This window comes from Balaenoptera physalus (genome assembly GCF_965194825.1).
Source record: "Balaenoptera physalus genome assembly, chromosome: 1".
Taxonomy (NCBI): Eukaryota; Metazoa; Chordata; class Mammalia; order Artiodactyla; family Balaenopteridae; genus Balaenoptera; species Balaenoptera physalus.
The window spans coordinates 184,079,568-184,106,649 of NC_138882.1; the positions used below are offsets into that span (position 1 = coordinate 184,079,568).

Below are 27,082 nucleotides of genomic sequence, written 5' to 3' on the forward strand. Positions count from 1 at the left end.
TGGGAAACTGACATCCTGCAAGCCACGTGGCGTAGAATTAAAAAAAAAAAAAAAGGCAGAATCAGAAGGATGAAGCATGATTTGCAGCCATTAAAATCTGTAATGACTTCATTTCTACCAAATAGCTCACTTAAAATTTCAAAATCAGAAATTCAGTTGGGGGCAGGGAGGGAGTGTCTTTTCCACATGTAATCTGTTCAACCTTCATGACCAGTTTTAAGTCTTACTGTCTACACATCATTGAAAAGACTGTTTTATCCTGCAATTTCATGTTTAGGGGATTGTAATGCTGTGCATAGGAGTAGAAAAGCACAATCTTAGAAGCCACCAGAGGTCTGTCTACAGAGTTAGGTTTCTTGGATTTGGATCTTTTTAATTCCAAGACGTCCTTGACCTAAGGAAGCAATCAGCTCCATACATTTCAATATAAAACATTTATGACAACCATCCAACAGCATAATTCCAACCAAGTGTCCCTACTCAGCTTTCAAATATCCCATTTAAACTGGTGTTTCAATGCTGTCCCATCTGGAAAAGTACCTTCAGCTTTCCGATGCTTGAACCAATCAAACTTCTCAACATCTTCAGTGGCAGGTGGTTAAAAAGCCCAATTAACATCCTGGGTGCTAATTAATCAGGTAAAATGATTTTTTTTTTACAATAAATATCTCAAGCTAAGCCCACTACTTGGAGATTAGAAAGTCACCTATTGATAATGCCCCTGAGTTAGATCCTCACTAGTTAATAATTATATATGGCTCTAAAAACTTATACAGATGATATGACATTCTAAATATTATTCCTCAAAGTCAGTTCTGACCTGTTCCATTTGTGTTAAATAAGAACTCCTGAGTTGCTCTTAGCCCAGTACAAGTTAGGGCAGTACATCTCAAACTTTGTAGAGGAGGGAATGTGAAGGCATAACTTGTAATTCCTTTGAAAAGATAGTATGTCTTTGAATTCCTGTGTTTTATCATAAAATTATGCACACTTTATAGTCTTCACTCTAAAAACCCTGACTGTGCCTGTTTTAATATACAAATGACACATTCTTATCAGGGAAATTCTATTTTTTTCCTCTTAATTGTCACATAAAATGAATATTCCAAGAAAATGGGCTATGTTTACCCTATAAATTCCACTCAAAGTTTTAGTCTTAAAGTTCAACTGTCCCACACACATAATGTGAATGCATAATTTTAACATTTCTATTCATTCTTCTACAGATTTACTCACAAGTAAATCAGGGGTTTTTAAAACTTGAGTATGCAAATTCTGAACCAGTAAGCTGGGGTATGATCAGAGAGTCTGTATTCTAAACAAGCACTGCAGGTGGTTCTGAAACAGGAAAAACACTGACCCAAGTCATGCCTGACAAGACTTCCTGCCTTAGAATAGATATGTCTTACAGGTAGGTTCAAGCAATAAAATGTCCCCTTGAAATTTTCAACGGGTTGCACTCAAAAGACTTAGTCCTGCCACTCTGTCACTATCTTTCAAGGTCATGGAAGCTAGAATAACAGATCCAATTTGTGCTGGGCATAATGGAAAGAAAACTGGTCTAACTAGTTCCTCAAATTGATATAGTCTGTTTTCTAATTCAGAATAATTCTGTTGTCATTCTCCTCGGAACTATCACCTTATCTCAATCAACTCAATCCTTTTGGGAAAGCAGGATTCAACAAGGGACTGTACTTCGCCTTTCACACCTCTTAAAAGTTAGCATGCTCTCTAACAGAAACAGAACAATCTTTAACCCTTCCTAGCCAAAACAACCTATTTTATTAAGTTGAATGACAAAATGTAACCACTCTTTAAAACAGAAGACACTGAAAGTATGTTTTAATAAACAGAGCTGGAATAGTGTCCACGTTCAGGATAACATGTGGCCCTTTCATATAATGGAATAAAAATTACACTAAAACTCAGCTTCTTTATCTCTTACCTGGCCCTATCCATGCTGTTACTTCAATCTGCATGCCAAAGAAAAGTTTTCCTTTTGATGCAGTCAATGCTTTTTCTTGGTCCTCCTGCTGCCGAAAGAATACCAGACCATACCTCTCTTCTGAAGTTCCATGTATCTGCACTGAAGTCACCTTTCCAAATTTCTTAAATTCATGGAAAAGGCCATCTTTAAGGCTTGTATCTAAATCCCCAAACAAAAACAAGTTGCTTATTTTTCTAATTTAGTTACAACTCAAAGTGTAAGCTACTAAATCTTTAGCCTGATTTTTGACCTAATTAGCATTAAAACTTTACTTTTTCAAATAAAATAACTCTAAAAATGCATTTTAGAGACAACCGTACAATTCTGAAAATAAACTGGGGGTTAGAAGATATTACTAGTTATTTGTTAGGTAAGAATGATACCATGCTTATGCAGGAAAATACCCTTATATTTTACAAATAAATACAAAAGTACAGATCTTTTAAGTCAAGTGTGAAATGATGTAACATCAGGGATTTACTTTAGGATAAAAAGGTAACAAGGAACAGGAAAGAAGGAAGATGGAGACGGACGAAGCAAATGTGGCAAAATATTGATGATTTTTTTAATCTGTGGTATGGTATAAGGGGAGTTCATTTTGCTACTCCTTCTACTGTGGGTATGTTTAAAATTTTCATGATAAAAACTATACAAACACACATATATATGCATATATAAAACTTTAAAGACTTAGAAAGAAAGCCATATTTCTAGTTTTCCAAGCATCATGTTGATGATAAAATTGTGTGGGAAATGGCCTGTAACATGCTAAACAATGTTAAGGCCTTTTACAGATGAATTATACTATCTGGAGGTCTTGTGTTAATTTGCTTCCTTATAAAAATTAAATTGTAGAGAAAGACAAGCCAATTATAACCCCTGTCCGTTCCTAAATTACAAAGTAATCTAAATTAAAAGTTCACCAACATTTGTGTCTCAATATCTCTATTCATAAACCTGGTATGTAGGTTTTATAGGCTGTTTTAATAAATAATTTAAGTAATCATTAAAATGCACTTAGCTAAGAAATGCTTAGTTTGGCCTTTGTTGGTTTGACCATCTACTAACTGTTGTTTAGACCATCTACTAACAGTTGTTTACATACTCAATATGCCTGACATAGAAATAAAAATATATTATGGCCAAATGTCAATCAAAAATATTAGGAATAAAAGACAACGGTATAGCTTTTAACTATATAAAGTCATTATTCATGACTTTCCTCATTTAAAATGTTAATATTTTGAAATGGATTTCCTATCATAATTTTTTATATCCAAGTTATTTCACACAGGACTCCAGACCAATATAAATCTAACTGAAAATAGTATTTCTACAATTTCATCGTACCAAATTTTCCCTAATATCAAAATATTTAATCCAGAAAGCATTTTTATTCAAAAATGAACCATGCTTTGGGACTTTCCTGGTAGCGCAGTGGTTAAGAATCCTCCTGCCAATGCAGGGGACACGGGTTCAGGAAGACCCCACATGCCACGGAGCAACTAAGCCCATGCACCACAACTACTGAGCCTGCACTCTACAGCCTGCGAGCCACAACTACTGAAGCCCACATGCCTAGAGCCCGTGCTCCACAACAAGAGAAGCCACCGCAATGAGAAGCCCGCGCACTGCAACGAAGAGTAGGTCCCACTCGCTTCAACTAGAGAAAGCCCATGCGCAGCAATGAAGACCCAACGCAGCCAAAAAGAATTAAAAAAAAAAAAAAGGTACATTCATAATAAAAAATGAACCATGCTTTCTTTACATAACACACACCATAAAGTCTTTATGTGTGTATATGTATATGCATATAATATGCGTAATGTGTATTTATATATGTATGTGTATATAATTAAGTACAAGTAACATGAAATCTTTACATATATAACAATCTAGAAACTACATACAGTTATAATCACTTGCTTTTTATTACATGGCATTAAATATCAATGAACCACAAAAAGAAAAAGCGGGAGAGAGTCAAATTGAAAGACAAATAGAAAATATTACCAACACAGTCAGATAAGAAAGAGAGCTATTTAAACAAATTCTATACAAAGTATAGAATTTAAGTTGCTCAATCTCTCATTCCTCAATAGTAGAAGAGAGGAAAGGAGAGTAACACAAAATTTTACCTGTAGAGCGTACTGGAAGATTCTGGACCTTGATCCCAAAACTTTTACGGGGCTCATCTTTTTCCAGGGATGAAAGCAACTGGGAAGTGGGGGCTGGGACTGCTGCAGATTGAACTGATCGGGCTGGAGAGTCATCACTTGAACTACTGCTGGAATCAGTGCTACAAAAGGGGGGAAAAAAACTTACGTGAAAAATCAAACAGAAAATGAGTCGCATATAAAACTTCTTAAAATTAACAAATGGCAATAATTAAAAGGTCTAAATTTCAGGTCTGGGATTTCTAGACACCCTACCTTCTCCACATCTATTTCATACTCTACCTTCAGAGATGGCAGAAGACAGCAAATACCAGCCTGGGAATGTGGAAGTAAACGTAACAATCTTTTACCACCACATGCCACCGAAAGACAAACGTTTCGTTCTGCGCAAAATGTGAACAATTTTTTCCAAATGAAATATGACTAGTAAACACAACTGACTTAAGGGTAGTATCAATAGAATAGTGGATATATGGGTTTTGGATTCAGAGATCTCGATTCAAATCTTGGCTCAGACATACAGCATGTATCCTTGGACAAGTCACTTAACCTCTTGCTAAGCCTCAGTTTCTACATCTGTAAAATGGAAATAATAACAGCACCTATCTCACAAGGTTAAGAGTTTAATAAAATAACACACAGGCTAACAGAGTTTGGAATATGATAGTAATCCATAAATGAAGTGGCAATGCTCTGTTACTATTACTGTTACTACTACTACCACCACCGCCTCATGGGTAAATTAATCTTTAGGAAAAAACAGACATCCAAAATAATTACCCAGGTAATTTTAATTTTTAAATTTTTGAAGGACTAATAAAGAAATATTACATAAGTTACTTGAGTCTTGTTAGTTTAGGCTCTTTTCTCTGCGAATAATGTGGGAAATGAGAGGCAATGAAATTTAATTTCTCTCTTCAGTTTAATACAAACCTCAAAGGGAGAGACAGTCACAGTTGAAAGACAAGGAGAAAATATTACCAACATGGTCAGAACAAGTTTATTATGCCCAAGAACCATGTGAGAAATATTAAATTATTTCAGTACTGCATGTGCAAGACTGCTATGGTTTTAAGTTCTTTTATAGCATTCTCAAATACATTAATAAAAAGCTATTTACAGGTTTCTGAAATTTTGCTTCATACTCTCCCCTCCTTGCTGCAGAAGACTTAATTCTAAAAGCAAATAACTCGGGGTGGGGGGCGGGGAGTGCAGGCAGTTAATCCACTTTAGGCACACTCCATAGAGGACAGGTTCAACAGTTTTTGTCATTTGCGTCCAGACTACAGCTCTCACATCCAACACAAACTCTAAACCAGCCAGATGAATAAGTCTAACTCCAGGATCTGAGACAAATTTGCTATTGCTTTTTAAAAAAAGAAATACCATAAGAAAACAGAATTTACATAGCATTTTTATTTAGCTCTCACATGATAAGGCAAAAGATAAAAACTTTATGAAGTTACCAGAACTTTCTGCAGTTTGAAACATAAAGAAATAAACCTATGCCAGTAAGAGCCAAAAGGAGATACCTGAGTTACAAAATACAAACTACTATGGATAAAAGCCTCAAGGCAGAACCACAAGTCATCATTGCCAGGTCTCCTAGAAATGACTGGGTTTCAATTTTCCCAACAATAAAAATAAATTTTTTTCCGTATCATTAAGCAAAAGTAGTATTACTAGTACTAAGTGAACAGGACATTGTACTTTCTGAAATTAAGGGTTAACAAAATTAATTTATCTTCTGTTTTTAGCACAGAAAGAAAAAAATGTTCTACATGTGTAACGTACTCCAAGCAATACAAGATTATTCATAAGGCCACCAGATGACTACAGTATAGAATATGTATGTGACTTATCAACTTAATTCCAAGGAATCATAAAATAACCATTAAGGAAAACACTATAATTACAATACCACCAATAATATATACACCAAAATTCCTTAGCAGTAGTGGGTAAAGAATTAAACAAATACAGGCAAGAGCAGAATTTCTGGGTACTAAAATAATGAGCCAACAAAGTTCTGTTTAAGTCCATATTATAAAAATGTAGAGGAATCAATGGCAGTAGTGGGTAAAGAAGTAAACAAATAGGGGCTGCCCTGATGACACAATGGTTAAGAATCTGCCTGCCAATGCAGGAGACACGGGTTCGATCCCTGGTCCGGGAAGATCCCACATGCCACAGAGCAACTAAGCCCGTGCGCCGCAACTACTGAAGCCTGCGCTCTAGAGCCCAAGAGCCACAACTACTGACGCCCGCGCGCCTAGAGCCCATGCTCCGCAACAAGAGAAGCCACTGCAATGAGAAGCCTGCGCACCACAATGAAACGTAGCCCCCACTCGCCACAACTAGAGAAAGCCCGCGCGCAGTAATGAAGACCCAATGCAGCCAAATTAATTAATTAATTAAATTTAATTTAAAAAAAAGAAGCAAACAAATATGGGCAAGAGCAGAATTTCTGAGTACTAAAATAGTGAGCCAACAAAGTACTGTTTAAGTCCATATTATAAAAATGCAAAGGAATCAATGGGAGCAATGATTTTAAAGTATAAAATAGTGACAGAAATTAGTTTTGTTATAAATGTCATCACACTTTTGGTGAATTCCCTGCTACCACACCAATTTTGAAACAAGATGTAAAATTTAACTGGCAGAAATATCTGTTGACCAATTTGAAGTTATAACTAAAAAGAAGGAAAGGTTTTTAAATAAATTATGAAATGATAAAACGATACAACTTTTGAGTTCACATTTTAATATGCTAACCCAAAACTGCAATGTATATTTCCAGTGTAGTCTATTAAATGTACTATGGATTTTAAGGTCCTGAATCAAAACAGGGGCACAAATTTAGACCCCCAAATACCTTTTAGTCCTATAAACTGAAAGAAAATCCAAATGCCCATAATATCTGTGTCAATTTTAACTTTAAAAAATTCTTATTTTCAGAATCTTGTTAAAACTGAAGAATCACAAGAATTCACCAAAACTTATGATATATAGTATTTTAGTTGTTTCTTAAAAGCCAGAAGTAGTTAATAAGAAGCTTTTCAATCTAAATTGTCTAAAGTAGTGGCAATGATGGTGCATCAACTAATAGTTTTAAGAAAGTGAACTTTAAATTTACCTGGCCACAAGAGGCACATGAAAATATCTCCAACATCGCTAATTATGAGAGAAATGCAAATCAAAACTACAATGAGGTATCACCTCACACTGATCAGAATGGCCAACATCAAAAAGTCAACAAATAATAAATGCTGAAGAGGGTGTGGAGAAAAAGGAACCCTTCTACACTATTGGTGGGAATGTTGATTGGTGCAGCCACTATGGAGAACAGTGTGGAGGTTCCTTAAAAAACTAAAAAGAGAGCTACCATATGATTCTACAATCCCACTCCTGGGCATATATGTGGAGAAAACCATAATTTGAAAAAATACATGCACCCCAATATTCATTGAAGCACTATTTACAATAGCCAAGATATGAAAGCAACCTAAATGTCCACTGACAGATGAATGGATAAAGAAGATGTGGTATATTTATACAATGGGATACTACTCAGCCATAAAAAAGAATGAAATAATGCCATTTGCAGCAACATGGATGGACCTAGAGATTATCATACTAACTGAAGTAAGCCAGACAGAGAAAAACAAATATATGACATCACTTATATGTGGAATCTAAAAAAAATATGATACAAATGAATTTATATACAAAACAGAAATAGACCCACAGACACAGAAAACAAACTTATGGTTACCAAAGGGGAAAGGGAGTGGAGGGTTAATTAGCAGTTTGGGATTAACATATACACCCTACTATATATAAAACAGACAACCAAAAGGACCTACTGTATAACACAGTGATCTATATTCAATATTTTGTAATAACCTATAAGAGAAAAGAATTTGAAAAAAAAAGATATATATGTATGTATAACTCAATCTCTTTGCTGTACACCTGAAACTAACACAACATTGTAAATCAGCTTCACTTCAATAAAAAATTTATAGGGACTTCCCTGGTGGCGCAGTGGTTAAGAATCCGCCTGCCAATACAGGGGACATGGGTTCGAGCCCTGGTCCGGGAAGATTCCACATGCTGCGGAGCAACTAAGCCCGTGCGCCACAACTACTGAGCCCACGCGCCTAGAGCCCGTGCTCTGCAAAGAGAGAAGCCACCACAATGAGAAGCCCGTGCAACACAACGAACAGTAGCCCCCACTCGCCACAACTAGAGAAAGCCTGCGTGCGGCAATGAAGACCCAGTGCCGCCCAAAATAAAAATAAATAAATTTTAAAAATAAATAAATAAAATAAAATAAAATAGACTTTGGAGCTTCCTCTCCAGAAGCAGACAACATCTTGAGGTATTTGGCTCTCCCGATATCATGGATGAAGATCTTTGTCTCCAGTATGAAACCTTTATTCCGTTTGCCTTTTTGCCTCTTGCTTTTGCTCTCTGTAAATGCACAGAAAGACAATGTTCCTTAACTCTGGCAACTGCCTCTAAATCTACCACTAAGGCCATAGCTCCACAACAAAGTCCCTAGAATTTCTTGCTAAGGTGGTTTTGGATAATAGCATTGCTTTCGATTACTTACTGGCAAAACAAGCCATAAGTCTGTGCCATAGCAAATATCTCCTGCTATAACTGGATCACACCCTCCGATACTATAGCAAATACAGGAAATTAACAAAGAAGCCTCTTGACTTAAAACAGGTTGATGGCCCTTCGGGTACATTCTTTGCTTTATTTGATAAGAACTTGTTTGGTTCATAGGGAGCCGTAAGGAGCATACTTAGTCTCTTGGTATTATCCGACTGACCGTCATCATTATAATCGCCCTGGTAGGCTATGTTCTCTCAAGGGTCTTAAATTCATGTCTGTAGCCATCACCAATACATCAGATGGTCTCACTGCACTTGCAGAGAAATAAGACAAACAATGAGATGAACAGCAAAAACAATTCTTCCACAGACCAGACTCATAACCTATGAGTTTCACGACGAGACAAAAACAACAACCTGATGGTGACCAAGAGTGGCACTATCACCAAATTTTTGGTTAAACTCTCCGATATGAGAAGAGGGCCAAAAGGAGGGGTTAATGTGTTAAATTAATTAAACAAGGAGACCATTAGACTGAGGTGGTTCTAATACCTTAGCAACCCTACATAAGCAAACAAAAACCTAAGCCTGTAACTGCCTCAAGGCTAAGAAATCACACCTAAGGACAACCAATAACAAACAGCCAATTAGGCTTTTCCAAATAAGGCAAACGCTAAAGCTGTAACTGATCAACTAATTTTTCTGCTTTGCTTTTCTCTCTAAAAGCTTTTCCCCCAGCTCCTGTTGATGGAGCACTCCTAACCATTTCCAGTTTGGCGCTGCCCAATTCAAATAGATATTTGCTCAAATAAACTATTAAAATTTAAAAGGAAAGAAAAAAGTTATGGAGAATTAATAAAATTTTTAAATTAAAGTTTAAATTTCTAATATGGTAAATGTCAATAGATATTACAAAGTAAACAAAAGCTCAATAATTTAAGAATGTAAAAGGGTCCTGAGCTCAGAAAGTTTAAACTAAAAACAAAAACCCCACTAGCTTAGTAGGCATTCTGATGTTATCTTAATTCCATTTTCAACTCTACCACTTCTGATACAACCTGAATTAAGTCTCTGTCTTTTTGGTTTTATAAGAAAATCAGGAAGGAAATACTCAACTGTTCAGTCTGGTAAGGTACCACATTTTGCCTCTCTAAACTTTAATTTCCCTCGTGGGTTATACCAGACCTCATGACCTTCAAAGGTCCTGCTAACTCTAGGGTTCTATGACTCTCCACCTACCTCCAAACCTTCCAGCTCTGACAGCTCCACATTGTTCAACAAGGGAGAGAGGGGACCCTTTACAACTTGGCCCCAAACTAATTTTCTAGTCGCTTATTCTCATTCCCTTGTCACTCTTTATCCTACCCACTAATGATCTATCCACATAAGAGTATACCAGTTTTGGGAATTCCTTGGTGGCCCAGGAATGGCCACCAAGTGGTTAGGGCTCTGCGCTTCCACAGCAGGGGGCACGGGTTCGATCCCTGGTCGGGGAACTAAGATCCTGCATGCCGCACAGCGTGGCCAAAACAAACAAAAAAAGAGTATACCAGTTTCTAATCATGGGCACCCCCCTTTTTTTCTTATTAGATATAAGTCCTTGGTTAAATTACTTCCTCTATAATACTTCACTTTCTTGTATGTAAATGGTGATAATACCTATCACTTGCGAGGGGCTATGGTGAAAATTTAATGAGCTTGTGATTGTAAGGTACTTAGCACTCTGCCTAGCACACAGCAAGAACATGAGAGCTCTTGTCCATACCTATTCCTATTGAAGACGCCTTTCTGTCCCTCCCTGCTTGCCCTGCCTTCAAGGATTAGCTAGCTCCAATGTTAACCTCCTGCTCTGCAGCTGTTCTTGACATCCCCACCCCAACCCATAGCATTCACTGATTTCTTAGTTGTGTATTTCTAAGCCTCTTTTACTACAATGTCTATCTCAAACCCTTTCACTCTGTATTATAACTACTCATTTACCAGCCTCTTAAAAGTCCAAGACTAGATTCATCTTTGTAAACAGAGCCTAGCATGGTGCCCAATATGTAATGGATGTGTGACTCCAGAAAATTATTGATTTGAATTATCCAAGCAACTGAAATTAATGCCTAGGAAAGTACACCAAGCTCGATAAAGTGAAGGTATTAACTACATTCAGTATCTAAGAGTGAAATGAAAATTTCTGAGAAAATATTACTTTGTTGGAAACTGCAAAGTATGTCTTTCTTCTTTAATGTTTGATTAATTATTCAAGAAAAGTAATGGCTGTTCTAGCCAAGACTCTAGGACTTTGACATATATTAATAACCTGACTGAAAAATCACTGGTAACTGTAAAAACAAAAACACTTCATGGAGCCTGTCATCTAGAACTTTGTAGAAGATGATTTTTTTAAATAGACATTTTTCTGGGATGAAAGCAAAAGCACAATTATAACACATAAAACAGTGCTTTAAATATCTGACAAAGTCCAGAGTGTGGATTTTGCACTATTCTATTTCATTCATAAATCCTATAATTGTGAATACCTGCATCAGTGGCTCTCAACTGGGGCCATTTTGCGCCCCAAGGGACATTTCTGGTTGTCCAACCGTGGGTGGGTGGGGAAGCTTACTGCCATTTAGTGAGTAGAAGCCAGGGATGCTGCTAAACATCCTACGGAGCACAGGACAGCCCCTCAACAAGGACTTATCTGGCCTCAAAAGTGAATAGTGGGGGCTCCCCTGGTGGAACAGAGGTTGAGAATCCGCCTGCCAATGCAGGGGACACGGGTTCGATCCCTGGTCCGGGAAGATCCCACATGCCGCGGAACAACTAAGCCTGTGCGCCACAACTACTGAGCCCGCGTGCCTAGAGCCTGTGCTCCGCGACAAGCGAAGCCACGGCAATGAGAAGCCCACGCACCGCAACCCCTGCCGCAACTAGAGAAAGCCCGCACGTAGTAACTAAGACCCAACACAGCCAAAAATAAATAAAATTAAAAATAAATAAATTTATGTTTTTTTTAAAGTAAATAGTACTGAGGTTGAGAAACCCCAGCCTACATTACCTTCTTTGACCGCTTTCCCTTCTTTTGAAAATCCAACATGCTAATTTTAAGCTGCAATTCAAATGCAGGATCCTTACAGTCACTGTTCTTCCTTATTACTAATACATCACTTCATAAAAATCTTTGAATAAGTCCAAAACTTACAGGGGAAAAAAAAAAAAGGTCAACTTCTGAAGATTAGACTGAGAAGAAGCTGGGATCCAAAATGTTCTGATGTCACTCGATTCTGGCAAACATGACAAAAAGAGAAACTGCAAATAGCTTTTTACAGTATGTGTTTTGCCATGTCAATAGCAGGGTCAAAGTATTTGTAGACAAAACTATTTTATAATTTTGAACAAATAACGGGTGAAATATATAATAGTACTGCTACCCCTACTCTAGTAAGGCTTACATCAATGATAACTATTCCAATTCATGTTAAAATTGTTTCTCAGCTCAATAACTTTGTTTACCCTCAAACTAGGGACTTAAGATGGTAGTTTAGTATCACAACTAGATTTTTTCTCATCAAGTACCATGGTCAGAGAATGAATAAAACTTCTATTCTGCATAAAGAGCTTAAGGGGGTATTTTGTCTTATAACTTTAAGACATTTTAAAATTTGCCTTTAAGAATGACAACATAACTCAACAGCAAAAAAAAAAAAAAAAAAAAACCAATCAACCAACCAGGTGCAAAAATGGGCATCTTTGAACCTGAACAGACATTTCTCCAAAGAAGACATAAATGGCCAAGGCACACATGAAAAGATGCTCAACATGACTGTTAGGGAAATTCAAATCAAAACAACAGCAAGATACCATTTCACACTCATTAGGATGGCTATTATCAAAAAACAGAATATAACAATGTTGGCTAGGATGTAAAGAAATTGGAACCCCTGTGCACTGCTGGTGGAAAAGTAAAATGGTGTAGACACTATAGAAAACAGTATGGTAGTTCCTTAAAAACTTACAATTGCCACAATCATTCAGCAATTCCACTTCTGGATATATAACAAAAAGAATTGAAAGCAGGTACTTGAATAGATATTTGTTTACCCACATTCATAGCATGTTTAGCAGCCGAAAGGTAGAAGCAACCCAAGTATATAGCGACAGATGACTGGATAAACAAAATGTGGTATCTATATACAATGCAATATTATTCAGCCTTAAAAGGGAAAGAAAATTCGGCCATATGCTAAAACTTGTATGAACCCTGAGGACATTATGCTAAGTGAAATAAGCCAGTCACAAAAGGACAAATGCTGTATGATTCAGTTTTTTTGAGGCAACTAGAGCAGTCAAATTCATAAAGACAGAAGGAGTGGTGGCATAGCCTGGGGCTGGGGAAGAGGAGAATGGGAGTTGTTTAACGGAAAGATGAAAGGGTTCTAGAGATGAATAGTGGTGACTGCTGCACCACAAGGTGAATGTACTTAATACCACTGAACGGTACACTTAAAAATGGTTAAAATGGTAAATTTTATGTTATTTTAACACACACAAACACACACACATACAAACATGACCTAAGAAGTAAAGTACAAAATGAACTGTTCTTCTTGGGACTTCCCTAGTGGCGCAGTGGATAAGACTCCGCACTCCTAATGCAGGGGGCCCGGGTTCAATCCCTGGTGGGGGAGCTAGATCCCGCATGCATGCCACGACTGACAGTTCACGTGCTGCGATGAACGAGCCCATGTGCCACAACTAAGACCCGGCTCAACCAAGTAACAAATAAATGAATGAATGAATTAATTAATTAAATATTTAAAAAAACAAAAACAAAAATGAACTGTTCTTCTCTTTGCGCCTTAGAAAAAAATGAGATTCCGAACCAGTCAATGTAACAGGCTACCTGCTGGGCTTTGTCAATAAGGCTCTGCTGAATCAAGAGGTCTCACAACCTGGCTTATCAAGGTTAAAAGTTCCTCAGAAATGATTTCAGAGAAATGAGTCAGCTCTAACTGGTGATTCTGCAACTACTGCAAAAGAAACGGGGAAAGCACTTTAGGACTTGACTGTATAAATGATAAATTAAACTCTTTAGAGCCAAAGTTAATGAAAAGTTGTCTAAATTCTTGGTATTTAGGATACCTATTGAGAAAAACTGTATTAATATATTAAACAGTGAAAATGCATTTTTAAATTATGGAACCAATATTTTAACTTCAATTTTGTTTTGGTCCACATATTTCTTCTTCTATCATTAGAAACCACAAAGACTTCTAATGGGAAAAGATTTGATTTAAAAAATTATGACTAAATAAATTAATAGAGTAAAACTGACAACAGAGAAAGTTTTTTTCTCCTTGTTTTTTTCATTTGTTTTTTTCTAATTGAAGTATAATTGATTTACAATGTTGTGTTAGATTCAGGTGTACAGCAAAGTGACTCAGTTATTTATATTCTCTTTTTCAGATTCTCTTCCACTATAGGTTACTACAAGATATTGAATATAGTTCCCTGTGCTATACAGTAGGTCCTATTGTTTATCTATTTTATATATAGTAGTGTGTATCTGTTAATCCCAAACTCCTAATTTATCCCTCCCCCCTTCTTTACCCTTTGGTAGCCATAAGCTTGTTTCTATGTCTGTGAGTCTATTTCTGTTTTGTAAGTAAGTTCACTTGTATCATCTTTTTAGATGCTACACATAAGTGATATCATAAGATATTTGTCTTTCTCTCTCCGACTTACTTCGCTTAGTATAGTAATCTCTAGGTCCGTCCATCCACGTTGCTGCAAGTGGCATTATTTCATTCTTTTTTATGGCTGAGTAATATCCCTAAGTGTGTGTGTGTGTGTGTGTGTGTGTGTAAGTCTTCTCTTAATAGAAACAGGTAGAAGCAGAAAGAGAGCCATAATCCACCAGCAGTACTTTTTCCTTTCACTGCAATCAGTTTTTATTGCTGATATAAAAAAATAATTTATTTCCTAAGGATTTCTAAGTATAACAGAAAATCTAGACCTCAAAAATTAACTTTTCTTGAGTTCTAGTTTCCACCTAGCCTTCCCCTGTGAGCATTTATAAATATCAAGCATGCCTAAACCTTAGACAGGTACTGGCTCCATTTTATAGGTAGATAAGATTAAACATGTTTCGTGTTCATGGTCACTAAAGTGGTGGTAAATTCAACCACAGTAATTAAAATAAATGGTTTTATTTATCTTCCTATTCTAAAGTCCAATAGTTTACATAAATGAAGGAAAAAACAAAATCATTAAAGACAGATTTTTAAAGAGCACCTTATTTTGGTGGAAAATACTGTTTAAAATTGAGCTTAAATATGCTATGTGTGGTTATGCACAAGTAACTCTTTGGGATGCAATTACAGCTACAAGTTAATGTTTTTAAGCTTACTACTATTTTTAGTAGAATTAAACAAAAGGAATATGGAAATAGTTAATCTATAGGATGACTGCTGCATAATTAAAGGTTACCCCAAAAAAAGCCTGAAGGAATATTTTTCAGTCTTAAAAAGGAAGACAGGACTTCCCTGGTGGTGAAGTGGTTAAGAATCCGCCTGCCAGTGCAGGGCACACGGGTTCGAGCCCTGGTCCGGGAGGATCCCACATGCCGTAGAGCAACTAAGCCTGTGCACCACAACTACTGAGCCCACATGCCTATAGCCCGTGCTCCACAACAAGAGAAGCCACTGCAATGAGAAGCCCACGCACCGCAATGAAGAGTAACTCCCGCTCGCCGCAACTAGAGAAAGCCCACACGCAGCAACGAAGACCCAATGCAGCCAAAAATAAATAAATAAATAAATAAAATTATAAAAAAAAAAAAAACCAAAAACAACTTAGATCTAATTTCAAAGAAAAAAAAAGTTAAAATGGTAATTTCACATTATGTATATTTTTACCACAATTTTTTAAAAATTGAAGGCTTACAAGTTTTGGCATTAAAACCATAATTTCGTGGTTTCAAATCTAAGTGTTCTAATAACAATAGCAAAAATGGAAAGCGGCTATGCTCTTATAAATCTATTACTAAGAATCGCGTGGCGTATTTGCTGGTGGGCTTTATGGGACCCTAAAAAAATTCCCTAGTTAACTTTAAGAATTATAAGATGATGGGTTAGCAGAGATCTAGTCACAAAGTGCAGCTTACCTTTTTTTTTTTAAAACAGATTTTTGGGGGGCAGATATGAGATCAGATTCTGCTTCAGACAGATTCTGCTAAGTACAAAATTCACAGAGGATAAAGTGAAAAAATTATTTTTCTACATATTCTGTGTCCAAAACACAGCCCTTACTCTAGGGCCAAGAGTACTTCTGCCTTAAATTCCAAAGAGCCTAGGCCTGCAGTGTCATTACATTCTTGGCAATCCCTTAAGACTCACAAAACCTGCTACTCAGGTAACTCGAAGCAAAAACCATCAAACATGCAGGCGCCCTAGAAGTAATAAGCAGATATAACACACCTGCCTAAGGAACAAGAAATCTTTCTGTACGGCAGCAAAGCCCTTAGAACATCCATGGGATGGATGCCTCACTCAAGGGACAAACTCAGGAGAAATCTAAACTGTTAATTGTAACAGTGGGATTTCTTACTTCCTTAACCACATGCAGTATAAAAACTAGATATATTTCTTATATGAACAACTAAATGGTTTAAAAGGGCATAAACCAAGAAAGCATACAGATCACGTGAAACCATTTTGTTGTTGTTGTTGTTGTTTTTAAGTTCCAAATGGTTATGTACAAATGCCGTAGCCTTTACCACACCTGCAAGTAAATTTGAACTTCGGGTTTTGCCTTTTTCCAATTTAACTTTGGTGCTAATTACATCTCATTACTATCCAGAATAAAAAAGTTTGCTATTTCCCACTTCTGAACTCTTTATTAAGGCAGCTCCGTACTCAAGAGGTTAGAAGGGCACCTAACTCCCCACCAGGAAGCCTAAAGCCACCCACTGTTTGATGCACTTGTTTAATTATTTACAAATGACTTCAAATTACTCACTAAGAAACTCCAGCCTAAAGTCCTTCTACTTAAACAACTCCTCTGCAGTTTCTTCCAGTGGAAACAAACACAAAGCTACACTCCAAATGGCTCCAACCACCATGACACAGCACATTCAGGAAGCTACTGTGCCCCTCCCCACACAATCAAAAATAACATTCAAAGAACCATGGAACTCCCCAGGTGTGGTTACATAAATCATATCTAGAAGCAAGACGAGCATCTATAAAATGTGTGTCTTATTCTAATTCCAACACCGGAACTCCATGCCTGTTAATAGACACATTTTAAACCTCTATCAAAAGTATTAGCCATCGCTTCAAAATTACCTTCAGATTAAGGGTTTGTGTGTGTGTGTGTTTCTTTTTTAATTAAAAAAAATTATTCTGGTTAAGATGACTTAATTTTCTTCTTGGGGGATTAAACTAATTTATTTGGGGACTTGCATATTAAAGTTTTTCAACAGCTGAGACATTCCCTTGGCCACCCTGGAAATCAACATGCATTTTAATATTTTAGCCTGACCAATCCTAAATTTGTTAAAGACAGAATCTGCAAAACAGTTCAATATGTATTTTAAGCTTATAAGTCCCAAGAGCCTTTTCCATTAATCCATAATTTCAAAAGAATAGAAGGGTCTTGAGAATAAAAATAGTGGACTCTATTCTTTAAACAAAATGAAAAGCAGTAAATCAACGCATAAATTACTCCATGACATTCTATCTTGATAGAGCTCATTTCTATTCTGTGCTGTCCAACAGAAATTTAATAGAAGTCAAAAATGTAATTTAAAATGTTTAAATAGCCACACTTTAAAAAGTAAGGGACTTTTACCCACTGGTGGTCCAGTGGGTAAGACTCTGCACTCCCAATGCAGGGGCCAGGGTTCAATCCCTGGTCGGGGAACTAGATCCCATATACATGCTGCAACTAAACATGCCGCAACGAAGATCCTAAGTGCTGCACTAAGATCCGGCACAGCCAAAATAAATAAATAAATAAATAAAATTTAAAAAGTAAGAACAGGTGAAATTTAATGTATTTTATTTAATGTAATATACTTGAAATATTATCTCAACATGCGGTCAACATAAAAACCAGTAATACTTTTTTTTTGTGCTATATCATCAAAATTCTGTATTTTTAAAAATAGTTCTACTGGGGCTTCCCTGGTGGCACAGTGGTTATTAAGAATCCTGCCAATGTAGGGCACACAGGTTCAATCCCTGGTCCAGGAAGATCCCACACACCGTGGAGCAACTAAGCCCAAGTGCCACAACTACTGAAGCCCACACGCTCTAGAGCCCGTGAGCCACAACTACTGAGCCAGTGTGCCACAACTACTGAAGCCCATGCGCCTAGAGTGCATGCTCCACAACAAGAAAAGCTACCGCAATGAGAAGCCCACACACCACAATGAAGAGTAGCCCCTGCTCGCTGCAACTAGAGAAAGCCCGCGCACAGCAACAAAGACCTGATGCAGCCAAAAATAAATAAAATTTTAAAAAATAAAAATATAAAAAATAAATAAAGGTATACAATAGTTTTTAGTATATTTATGGAATTATGCAATCATCACCATAATGTAACTCTGGTACATTTCACTGCCCCAGAAAGACACCTCATACCTATTAGCAGCACTCTCCATTCTCTTCCATCCTCAGCCCTAGGTAACCATTAATCTACTTTCTGTCTCTGTAATTACCTATTCTGGACATTTTACATAAAGAGAATCATATGATTCGTACCATCTTCTTTCACTAAATAAGCATTTTTTTGAGGTTCATCCATGTTATAGTGTGAATCAGTATTGGTGCAGAGACTAGCCAAATTTCAAGTGCTCAATAGCCACATGTGGCTAGTGGATACAGTACTGGACAACCTAGTTCTAGAACCAGAAAGCTGCCCAATAAACAAGCATATCAGCCTTAAATAAGAGACCATGTTAGGAACTTCCCTGGTGGTCCAGTGGTTAGGACTCCAAGCTCCCAATGCAGGGGGCCCAGGTTCGATCCCTGGTTGGGGAAATAAGATCCCACATACCGCAACCAAGGTCAGGTGCCACAACTACTGAGCCCATGTGCCACAACTAGAGAGCCCTCATGCCACAACTACTGAGTCCATGCACTCTGGAGCCCATGCATCACAACTAGAGAGAAGCCCACAAGCCACAACGAAAGATCCCATGTGCCGCAACTAAGACCCAACGCAGCCAAATAAATATTAATAAATAAATAAATTAAATTAAATTAAAAAGAGTGTAACTCAGATTCTTAGGAAAAACCAACTCTGTTTTCGCAAAGTTAATTTTAAAATACATTTCACTATCTTGTCTACCTGGAAAGAGGAAGTTCATTCATCCTACAAAGCAGACTTTTAGGAAGATGTTCCACAGAAGTGACTTTATACAATTTGTAGCAGCAGGACACCCTAACGGCATTTAGATTAAGTAATGACTAATAATTTAAGTAAATAAATTATCAGAGGGTGCTCTTTCCATTTTCTCATAGGAGAAACAATCACAAAACTACCCTTTATAGATAAAGGCAAGCACTTAGTTTGTAGTCTAAGACACAGATTTTTTAAAAAAAATTAAGGAGAGGGTGTGGGTAATGAAATCGTGGCTAATTCTGAGCTTCAGAAAATGCTAATGTTTATTTTAAAATGAGAACACCACATTTTCCTTTAGTTCTGTGCGTGGATGATCCCTTTGTTCAGGGCAGGGTAAAATGATACCATGACTTCTGAGAATGACCATAGAAGGCCTCCAAGTGAAAACAACCCAAAAAGGATAAAAGAGAATAACAAGGTCTCTGAAACTGCTCTGAGTAAACTTTCACCCTAAGTAAAAAAGACTAACAGAGGTTTCGATGTCATTCCAAAAGTTTAAAACATAAGCAAGGTTATAGGAACTTACATTTTCTATATAGCCCTGGTGCTGATAAAGACAAAAATAAATGTACCCCTTTATTTGTGGCTTTAATATTTCTTAGTGACTTCGGAGTGTTCTCTGATCAGGAATTAGGCCATGTTTAACTCCCTTGTCAAAGAGGAAAGCTGACATAGAGGCTATGCACAAAGCAGTCATGACACTAAAAATATGCAATTTAAGCATTTTTTTGTAAGAGTTTGCTTCTAAATCAAACAAATACAATCTAGCATAGCATTTTTAATTTTAAAGTTTGTTGTTTAGGACTTTAATGTGAATTACTTTTTGTTAATTTTTAAGGCAACATTTAAAAAATTTACTTCAAGGTTAAATTAAAACTCACAAGATACCAAGTCACAAGTTTACCCCAGAAACCTATTTTCATTCCTTCCACCTAACAATCAATCAAACCAAAATAAACTCCAGCACAACCCCAGTGGAAAGAATGAAAAGGGGCATGGGAGAGAGTTCTTTACTGCAAACAGACTAACAACTAAAAGCAAGTTCCTGGGGAACTTTGGTAATTAATTAATTTTTTGGTAATAAATTCTTTAATACTAAACGCAGACCATGCTGTGATGTACCCAAGCAGCAGCATGGCAGAAGCTGTTTTTCAAGCCTTAGTTTCTAAGGGGCATAAGACAGAAAGTTACAGTTAAAGCAAGGGAGTAATAACGGAAAGATGCACTGAAAATAGTAGCATTCACACCAGCTTCCAGTCTTCGGCTCCTCAATCCTTTATTTGAAGTGCCTCCTTCGCGTGAACAAACCTGGGTTAACTGGCACCCACTTCACAGCCTCTCCTCCCCTAAGCGGCAGGTCACAGTGCGCAAGCCCCGCCCCCTGGGCTGAGGGCCAGGCAAAAACTCTGGCAAAATAAGGAAGCCTCTGGGAGGTGGCAAGCAGCCAACTCAAACTGGATGATTCCAGTTTAGTCTGGTTTGAGTCACAAACAAGCAGTTCCTAGCTTTCCCCACCATATTCAGAGGCACTGGCTGCTCAGGCTGCGCACAATGAACTCTCCTCATTTATTCTCAGATCTAAGCCTACCTCATTCTCATTTCCCTAGCAGCAGAGGCTCGAAATGAAAGCAAGGTTCCCAATACAGCAAATATGGGTCAGTCCCGCACTTGTTTCCGAAGCCAACTGCCCATTCCGCACAGAACGCTAAAACTGGCAACAACTACACCTCTCAAAAGCCTTACTGAAATGCTGTACTTGACAAAAAAGGAAAAACAGAAAGGAACTAGTCTGATTTATAAATCTCCATAATGAAAGTTAAGCCCACCAGAGCAATTAGAAAGCAAACACGTCCATTTTCCATATTTAGCACAAAAAAAGGCTTGGCTGGCTAACGTGACCCCAAAAGACAGAAGTGTATAGCTTACTGCCCAGTAACAAACTACACAATAGCCTACAAAGGAATGTTGTTTCCAAAATATGGGCTCTTCATTTTGCCTGCCACTGATGAGAATGGAAAAAAATACTACCAATAAAATAAAAATAAAAATAAAAATAGGGACTTCCCTGGAGGTCCAGTGGTTAAGACTCATGATTCCAATGCAGGGGGCGGGGGTTCGATCCCCAGTCGGGGAGCTAAGATCCCATATGCCGTGCGGTGCAGCCAAATAAATAAATAAAAATAAAAATTTATGTATACATTAATATATATGGGGGGTGTATTTCTCTTCAAAGCACACACAGCTAAACAGAAATTATCTACTATTCATTATTATAGATAGGATCACCTTTGATGATAAAACTTCAGACAAATGTGTTTTTATAAGCATTGCAACGATCACCAAAAAACCCACTAATTATTAATTCCTTTAACAACTTTAAGAAACTGACTCTTACTTCATATATGTACTTGTTAAAACTGGTGCCGTATCTGACAGGTTCTAGCACGTAATATATATCATAACAAATTATATAGCCAGGTAATAAAATGAGCATTCCTTCCCCCAATCAACATTCTAAATAAGCATACTTTAAGAGAAATGGAAAGTACACTGTCACTATCACTCTGATACATGCATTGCCACCATATCCAATAACCACTGGGAACTACATTTTCAGCTTCATCCATGTTCTTCCACAAAGCTTCAGAATGACAGCAATTTTGAAAATTTTTCTACATGAATTTGAAAGGAAGTTCTCTCTCATAAACTAAATAAACTGCAAAACTTCCTCATGAAATCAGACAAAAGGATATTTGAATACCAATTCCCCCTCTAAGAAACTGTAATCTAAAACATCTAGATCAGGACTTCCCTGGTGGCGCAGTGGTTAAGAATCCGCCTGCCAATGCAAGGGACACAGGTTCGAGCCCTGGTCCAGGAAGATCCCACATGCCACGGAGCAACTAAACCCGTGCACCACAACTACTGAGCCCACACGCCAGAACTACTGAAGCCCACGCACCCTAGAGCCCGTGCTCTGCAACAAGAGAAGCCACCGCAATGAGAGGCTGCACACCACAACGAAGAGCAGCCCCTGCTCACCGCAACTAGAGAAAGCCTGCGCGCAGCAACAAAGACCCAGTGCAGCCAAAAATAAATAAATAAAAATAAAACGTCTAGATCATTCACAAGATGATTAGCAGAATTGGTCTTTATTAAAAATATATATATATTAGGGACTGTCGTCGTGTTAATACTTATTTAGTTAAAAGGGTCACATTTCTTTTAACTTTAACTGTTGTAAAAATCCAGAATTTGGTCAATATTCTAATTACTATTTAACTATAATTCAGGTAAAATATTCTTATATTGTCTAACAGAAAAAAATTAATATGGTTGTAGACAACTTTTTATATATTTTATTCAAAACATATAAAAGAAATATACAAACAAGTTCTACAAATAATACCAGCAATAAGAAAGACTTTTCATTTCCCTTTCAATAAAAAGTAATATTCTAATGCAAAGCTAATATACTGGACAAGAGATGGGCATAAAGCATGCCATTATCTTAATATGGCATCAGAGTTGAAAAGTCTGATTGCCTGCAGGTCTATGGGCTTTTCTTATTACATTAAACAAACACCACAAAGACTATTTTACATGCTAGTTTTCCTGTCCTGGAACTGATATTGTATGTGTGTCTTTTTCTCCTACTTCCTGTCTCCAAGCATCTTCCTTATATATTCCAACTTATGAACCCAGGCCCTGGGCAGTGAAAGCATGGAGTCCTAACCACTGGACCACCAGGGAATTCCCTACATACAGTTTTTAAATCAACTTATTTCAATTCTTAAAATCTACTTAAGAAGAAAGCTTGCTCTAAAATTCTGATTTTTTCAAACAGGTAAACTAAGCACAATTTAAGGCCACAGGGCTTACTGAAAGCCACAGAGACAAGAGACAATGAGATGTCACCCACTACAGTTATTTTCATGTAGTTTTCTGTGCTTACTCCTACTACATTTATTTTAAGCGTTTCCATCTAAATGCCTATTTCTGTGATTAGAAAGAATAAAAGTCTGTAGGTTACTTGACATATTCTTCTTTAGACAAACCAAAAGGATTCAGAGGAACAAAAAGAAAAAGGCTGACAAGACACCTCCAAAATTTTTAAGGGGGCAGAAGACGGGGTTGCCTTTGATAAAACTGTAAAGATGCACCTAGTCATAGACACCCAGGTTAATTTAATTACATGTTAACTCTTAATTAGACATATGTAGATTTTGTTTTGGATTAGCCACAGCCAATGTTTAATCCAAAATGGCTCTATTCTTGGGACTCCATACAACCAGCTATTTTATTTCATAAATTTGGTGCAAAAAATAAGCAATATATGTTAAACAAATAGATGGATGAATATAAACTCAAAAGTTAACTTTAGGACTTCCCTGACGATCCAGTGGTTAAGACTCCACACTTCCAATGTAGCGGGCGCAGGTTCGATCCCTGGTAGGGGAGCTAAGATGCCACATGACTCACAGCAGGGGCCCCCCCCCAAAAAAAAGTTAACTTTAGCCTGAAAGAAGATTTAGGGAAGTAATCTACTGAGGGGGAAGGGATAAAAAAGAAAAGGTTTTGGATTATCCAAATCTCAACTCCCTCCCATTACTTTTTCATCCATTTCCCCTCATTCATTCTGTAAACCTTTACAGGATATAGAATCAAGGGCTAACTGCAGCTCCAAAGGAGCCAGGACCCCTTTTCAGCAATCTGGTGAAGTCTATGGACTCCTTTTCAGAATAATGTTTCTAAATGCATAAAATAAAATAGGAATTAAATGGAAACAAATTATACTGACATAGTTATTAAAATGTTTTAAATTTTTGTGATATAGTAATGTCTTTATTAACATTAAATAACAATACCTAACACTTGAGTTTAATAACTATTTCCCAGTAATGATTAATATAAGCCCAATTTTGAGATCTCTGCAACTATAATAATCATAAATTACCTGTGTATTTATACTGAGAACAAAGTCAGTCATATACTGTTAATCTACTGTTTTTTTGTTGGCTACTTTCATATAATGGGAGGCAATGCTTAATTCACTTTCAGGTTAGTGAAAAGATGTAATTTTTTCCCCTGCATCTAAATTCAGGGACCAAAAAAATAATAATAATAAAATTTAAAACGGGAATTCCTTGGCAGTCCAGTGGTTAGGACTCCGCACTCTCACTGCTGAGGGTCTGCATTCAATACCTGGTCAGGGAACTAAGATCCCACCACAAGCTGCGCAGCACAGCCGGAAAAAAAAAAGGTTCAGGGACTCTGAGCCAGCCTAATCATCTTTGGTTGTGATCAAAGTAAACAATGGAGAAACAAATCTCAGTTAAAATTACTTTAAGATAGTACGAAAGGATATTATGAACTAACTTAATTTCAATAAATTCTTCAACTCCTTTAGCAAATTCTTACAAGATGATAGAAAAAAAAAAACTGATAGGGAACTACAGAAATAAAATACGTTCAACTTCAATCAAGGACTTTTAAAATAAATGCTTTTGTGGAATTTATGTATTTAAATTTTTATGTTGAAAAGCAAAGGGACTCCCTAAATGACCAAGGCAGAGAAAGAAATAGACATACAGCAGCACAGGGCTGCACACAGGAAAGTGTGTAACATTAAGCCCCCCTCCTCCCCCAAACTTCTCACCAGCTAAATACTGTGAATAGTTTGGCAGAAACATTAAGTGTATCACTTATAAGGACTTCACAACTAGACTGTCATCAATCCCACGTTTAGTCATTTGAAATGCACTGCTAGGAATCTGTTCACCAAAGCTGTAACAATTAAGGGGGATGGAGGATGATTAATTTCCCAGTCAGTCATACAGAAAGAATAGCAACTTGTTTTTATAGATAAAACAAGCTATATTTTGTCTACTATAACATGTTGCTTTTAAACATTTTTAAAGGACTTGGAATGTCACCATTTCACAATCATGTTTTAAAGATTACAAAAAAGATCTTAGTTCTTCCAAAAGGGCATTAAACATTCTGAGTTGACATAACACCTCAAAATATTACATTCTGAAATCAATATAATTATAGAGGAAAAGAGGACATCTGATAAAAGGGGGGATGAACCCAGGGATAATGGATATACTCTGAACCCTAAAGGATTTTATTTCTCTGTACTTGCATCAATCACAATATAATGACCAAATCTTTTAACTATTTACATCAATTTTGTTTTTACCTTCCTACTAGCTAAGAATTATATCTAAGTATTTCAACTATTTGAACATGTACTCAGAGAAGGGCAATAAAAACACTTGGTTGGGCTTCCCTGGTGGCGCAGTGGTTGAGAATCTGCCTGCCAATGCAGGGGACACGGGTTCAAGCCCTGGTCTGGGAAGATCCCATATGCCATGGAGCAACTGCGCCCGTGAGCCACAATTACTGAGCCTGCGCGTCTGGAGCCTGTGCTCCGCAACAAGAGAGGCCGCGATGGTGAGAGGCCCGCGCACCGCGATGAAGAGTGGTCCCCACTTGCCGCAACTAGAGAAAGCCCTCGCACAGAAACGAAGACTCAACACAGTCATAAATAAATAAATAAAAGAACGTGAATTTCTTAAAAAAACACTTGGTTGGCTCTGCAGTGTGCACAAAGGAAGACCTGGCCCTATTCTTAACAGCATGACACCAAAAGGCTCATCATTTGGTCATATCTTCAAAAAAAGTTGATGCTGTTCTTCATAAATCAACATAATCTGATTCTTAATACAATGTCCCTTCCGCTTTTCCCAAGTTAGGCACTCTCATAGTCCAAGTGTGCCTTCTCCAAAATACTGAAAGAGTCTCCTAACTGGAATCTCTGTCTTTCCTATTCTCAGTCCCCAGATGCCTTTCTAAAGCAGATCTCAACAAGGTATTTCCCTTCTCAATCCTTCAACGGCTCATCTCTGCATAAAGAAAAAAACCCAAAAACATGAGCATGGTTAAGTCATACTAAATTATTTGCTGTTCTGAAAACATTCTTCCACCCACTCGTGTCTCTTCAAGTTGTTCCTTCTGCTCACAATGTTCCCTGTCTAGCCTAAAATTCGTCTCTTCTTGTTGAAGAGAAGAATACATACCCTTCACAGCCCTAAATCATAAAAACTGCCAGCCCTAAGTATGGATCAGGCAGCTGACAGAAGAGAAAATATCCTCTATGGTTGTAATTTAGTCCCCATGTAGATTTTCCAAGCTCATCCTGCCTTTGTGGCAGTTATCTTTCTAAATGTAAATATTCAGAAGCATATAACTGTTTCTTTTGATTATGTAAATAGGGAATTAGCTCCATCAAATTCATCAGATCACCTCTGGGTTCAAGCTTCTGAGCCCACAATGCCAAGGGCCAGATCTCAAACCACTGTAACTCCCACCAAAAGTACCATGCCATCCTGAAAGCTGTGAATTATGTTTCACCTCTAACTTCCACACTTCCACAATTGGTTGGCTTCTCAAAAAGGTTTGATCCAGGGCTTCCCTGGTGGCGCAGTGGTTGGGAATCTGCCTGCCAATGCAGGGGACACAAGTTCGAGCCCTGGTCTGGGAAGATCCCACATGCCGCGGAGCAACTGGGCCCGTGAGCCACAACTGCTGAGCCTGCGCGTCTGGAGCCTGTGCTCTGCAACAAGAGAGGCCGCGACAGTGAGAGGCCCACACACCGCAATGAAGAGCGGCCCCCACTCGCCGCAACTAGAGAAAGCCAAAAATAAATAAATAAATTTATTTTTTAAAAAAAAGGTTTGATCCAGTGGAATGCAGTGCCATCCCTTTAATGAGGTAGGTCTGGGGAAAATGACTAAAAACTTGAGTATCTTAGACAATTCTACGCAAAAGAAAGTGAATCATGACAAGATTTTATAATCAGTTTATAAAATTAAAATGAATACTGT

The 27,082-nt window shown here is 37.4% G+C and overlaps 1 protein-coding gene across 5 annotated transcripts in view; it reads right to left on the reverse strand.

Annotated features, from left to right (window-relative positions):
• SPEN (spen family transcriptional repressor) overlaps positions 1-27,082 on the reverse strand; it is a 93,891-nt gene that overhangs the window by 24,088 nt on the left and 42,721 nt on the right. For all 5 annotated transcript variants that reach the window (XM_082423524.1, XM_082423525.1, XM_082423526.1 and 2 more), the window contains 2 exons: positions 4,126-4,286; positions 1,946-2,146 (listed from right to left, as the gene is read on the reverse strand). In XM_082423524.1, coding sequence (XP_082279650.1) covers positions 1,946-2,146; positions 4,126-4,286 — 362 coding nt within the window. The remainder of the gene's footprint in view (positions 1-1,945; positions 2,147-4,125; positions 4,287-27,082) is intronic.